General features: G+C 36.9%; 1 protein-coding gene across 4 annotated transcripts in view; it reads left to right on the top strand.

The window, feature by feature from the left end:
• The window catches only part of LOC106521425 (serine/threonine-protein kinase tousled-like 2), a gene marked incomplete in the record, with an annotated part of 25414 nt that overhangs the window by 16007 nt on the left and 5774 nt on the right, over positions 1-3633 (top strand). For 2 of the 4 annotated variants that reach the window (XM_014013981.1, XM_014013984.1), the window contains 7 exon segments: positions 890-927; positions 1097-1186; positions 1435-1554; positions 1941-2033; positions 2148-2258; positions 2381-2517; positions 2611-2760. In XM_014013981.1, coding sequence (XP_013869435.1) covers positions 890-927; positions 1097-1186; positions 1435-1554; positions 1941-2033; positions 2148-2258; positions 2381-2517; positions 2611-2760 — 739 coding nt within the window. 4 annotated transcript variants of the gene reach the window in all.

The raw sequence follows: 3633 nt of genomic DNA, 5'->3' as shown, positions 1-3633 counted from the left end.
GTGAAAAAGCATGTTTTAAATAAAATATATGTGATTGGTGATAAATGTGAAAGAAGAAAATAATGGCTTGGAAAAGTCAAATTACAACAAATGTACTTGTAATGAATAAACATAAACAAAAAATATGCGATAAAGCACATAGAGAAAATATAATCCTTCAAAATTAAAATGTAAATACACATTTATATTTAAATAATTGATGTAATTGATTTAATGGCACAATAATTTATTTGTCAAACTTCTTTTTGACCCTATAATTTATTTTAATACGCCAGTTATATATTTATACATTTATTTCCAATAATGATAGGTTTGGTCCTCCATACATTCCGCTATGAATCTGTTCAATACATTTTATAAGTAATTGAACTTGACTGTAATCATCTGGTGAAAGGCTAATTTACAACTATGTGTCATCAGCATAATTGTGACTCTTTTATTTTTTTTATTATGGAAAATTTGAACGAGTGGAAGAATCAGAATCAGTTTTATTGCCATTGTCAATGAACAGGATTCACAGACTAGGAATTTGCTTCAGTGTTAAGGTGCAATAGGTATCAAATATAACAAATGAAGAAAAAACAAAGGATAAAGGAAAAATAAAATAAAATATATTAAACATATGTACACAAGTTCAATACAGTAATCAGAGCAGACGATATATTTGACTTGTAAAGCTTGTAAATGTTAGAGGAGAGGACCTAGGATGGAACCTTGGGGAACTCCACAGATAATAGAAAATAGTTTTTAAATATATATATTTGCCAAGTCTTTACTATTGACTGTACATGTTCAGAATAAGCTTGTTTCTTATTGATTGTTCACATTATATTTTCTCTGCAGACAAAAGTTAGYTTTTCTTTTTCATCTTTCTTCCATTTCTGTGTAGGAAAGGGAAGAGAACACAAAATTAGAGAATACTTTGAGGTGAGTCTAAGCTACATGGACCTAATATCAATAGTCCTGATCTTTTTTTTCTTGGTACTTTTCTCTGCCTTTGCTTTACCGTCTCATCTTCATGTTTGTTCATTCAGCCTTTTTTGACTAACCTWCTCTTTCTCTTGGTTTTGTACGTTGGTTTTTATTGCCCTATAAGCAGTTTGCTGGCAGCAGTGGCTCTGGTCCTGCTGGAAGCATCCATATGCTGCTGCGCTCTTCTTCACAGCATTCACTTTTGTATCCCCAGGTGAGCACTGATATGTACGCTCATAGCCCCCATCTGTTCTGCTGTTCGTTTGCAAGCTGTTCTGTCCTTATCATGTCAAAATCAGAACTAAAGTGGATTTTTCAAACAGTTTATCGTCTGTTTTATTTGTATGTGATATTTTGCTAGATTATTTGTTTTTTCTCTTTTACAGCTAATTTCTTATCTTGGTCTCAGTTTTATGAAATTGCTACACATTAACAACTATTATACTTTTTCTGTCTCTATAGACTTTTTGTCAGTTTCAGCACAGCAATCCTTCATCAACGGGCTCAGCCCACACAGACTCGTCATCGTGCAGCTCATTTAGGACAACTCCTGCACCAACTTTTTCTCACAAAGTGACTCAGGTAACTAATGTGAAAAACCAGTTTATGCAAAGTTTCCGTGTTTCCTTTAGTATATTCTCAGTAACACTAACGGGTCATGTTCGTGTCTTACTTTTGGAAAATGTAGGTTTTTGCCCATCAGCTCTGTGCCTTTTTGTTTGTTTTGCATGTAATAAATAATAAAGGCAGTTGGATGAAGATGTGGATGATTAAATGACAATAAATCCACCTCTCTCCATACTGATACTTAAATTGTCAGCGGTTTCAGCCTACCACATTCAATTTTTAACCCAGCAGCACCTCATTTCTGTGAATTTCAAGGCACTGTGTACTTTGAACTCAGATGCAACAGTTTCATCTGGGAAAGATAAGATACTGTTTGTGTTTTATTCCTCGCCATCTTTCAGTCAGAACTGACTCTGCTGAAACTCAGAGCAATAGAGAAGGTCAAAGACTCAAATCTGGAAAAGACAGAAGGGAGGATAGATGACTTACTGAGGGTAAGCTGCAACTTCTTTTGCTTGTATGTTGCAGCAACAGCCTCAATTATTATTCTGTTCCAGACTAACTGCATCTGATAGCGAGTGATGCATTTGCTGATGTGATTCTCGCAGGCTAACTGTGWTTTGAGGCGGCAGGTAGATGAGCAACAGAAGATGCTGGAGCGCTACAAGGAGCGGCTAAACAAGTGTGTGAAGATAAGCAAGAAGCTGCTTGTGGAGAAGGTGAATGCTTGACTTTCTTGTTTCATGCAGTGAAAATAAAAGACAGTGCTGACTTCTTAACATCATCTGAGAGAAATTAGATTTTTTTGTGTGTGTGTGTAATAACGATATCATTTTGGCAGTCAAAGCGGGAGAAGATGGCCTGCAGGGACAAAAGCATGCAGGACCGTCTACGTTTAGGWCACTTCACCACCGTCCGCCATGGAGCCTCGTTCACAGAGCAGTGGACAGATGGATACGCCTTCCAGAACCTCATCAGGTCAGTGTGTGGAGACCAGCAAACAATTGCTGGCATTCAGACCCGCCTTCAGGCAAATAAAAGCTCACATTAGATTGTTCTTGTGCGTTGAAGGCAGCAAGAACAAATCGGTTTACAGCGGGMGAACATTGAAAGGCAGAGGAAGTTGCTGGGAAAGAGGAAACCTCCTGCAGCACAGGCGTTCCCACCCAAAATGGAACAGAGCAAACGGAGGAGCAGAAGCAATAGCCAAGAGAATGAAACGTAAGCGCACAAATAGTCCATAGGTGCTACCATCTAACAAACTGTTTCTCCTTCAGGATAACTTGAGCAGCCTAAAGAGTGAACTCAAAACCTGACTCTGCAGATGAGGAAACTGAACACATCATCTCAGAGAGTCAGATGGATTATTTTAATCTTGTTACTGGGGTTTGAATTGGAACGATTCCAGTTCCTTGTTTCAATTCTGGTTCACAACGATTCCAGATTCTTCTTCTTTCTAGAGGCAGRGTCAAATAAAGTTTACACGGTTTAAATGAGGTAGCTAACCAGAGTTCTTTCTGAACGAAATAGTCTTAAATTCAGTAAGAATTTTAATTATATGAACTTTACTGTTCTCACAGGGCTATTGCCAACCACTAAATAAATATCAAACCTTTAAATTGAATATAAAAGTTGTGAATTTACTTTGCACAGGGCTACTCTGTGAATCGTCTGACTGCATTGGCAGATTATTTCACTTGGTTTCAGAAGATTCAGACTCAAATTAAGTGAAAGAATCTGACAGTGGAACGAGACAGTTGCACTTGGTAAGACTTCTTGAAATCAGGAAAATTTCCAGGATACCAAGATTAATATTCTAACATATTCTGCTCTTGCTGAGTAAAATACTTAACACTACTTGCACGATATATCGACATTAACATCAGTAAAATATTGGTATCGGTCCGATAAGTAAAACTGGGCAGATGTTAACATCTGGTATTGATTTCCCACTTAGCTTTGTGTTTCTGTTTTGGGAGGGGAAATGGTTGGTCCAGTGGTATTTGTTTGATCATGATAATAATAGTGACGCTGTGCAGCCAGAAATAACTGGGTGCAATATAATAAAAGTATTATTATTATAAATAAAATATT

The sequence above is a fragment of the Austrofundulus limnaeus genome, unplaced genomic scaffold (assembly GCF_001266775.1).
Source record: "Austrofundulus limnaeus strain Quisiro unplaced genomic scaffold, Austrofundulus_limnaeus-1.0 Scaffold108, whole genome shotgun sequence".
NCBI classification, from domain to species: Eukaryota; Metazoa; Chordata; class Actinopteri; order Cyprinodontiformes; family Rivulidae; genus Austrofundulus; species Austrofundulus limnaeus.
Note: the sequence above shows the minus strand (reverse complement) of the source record. Positions and strands in the feature narration are given on the sequence as shown.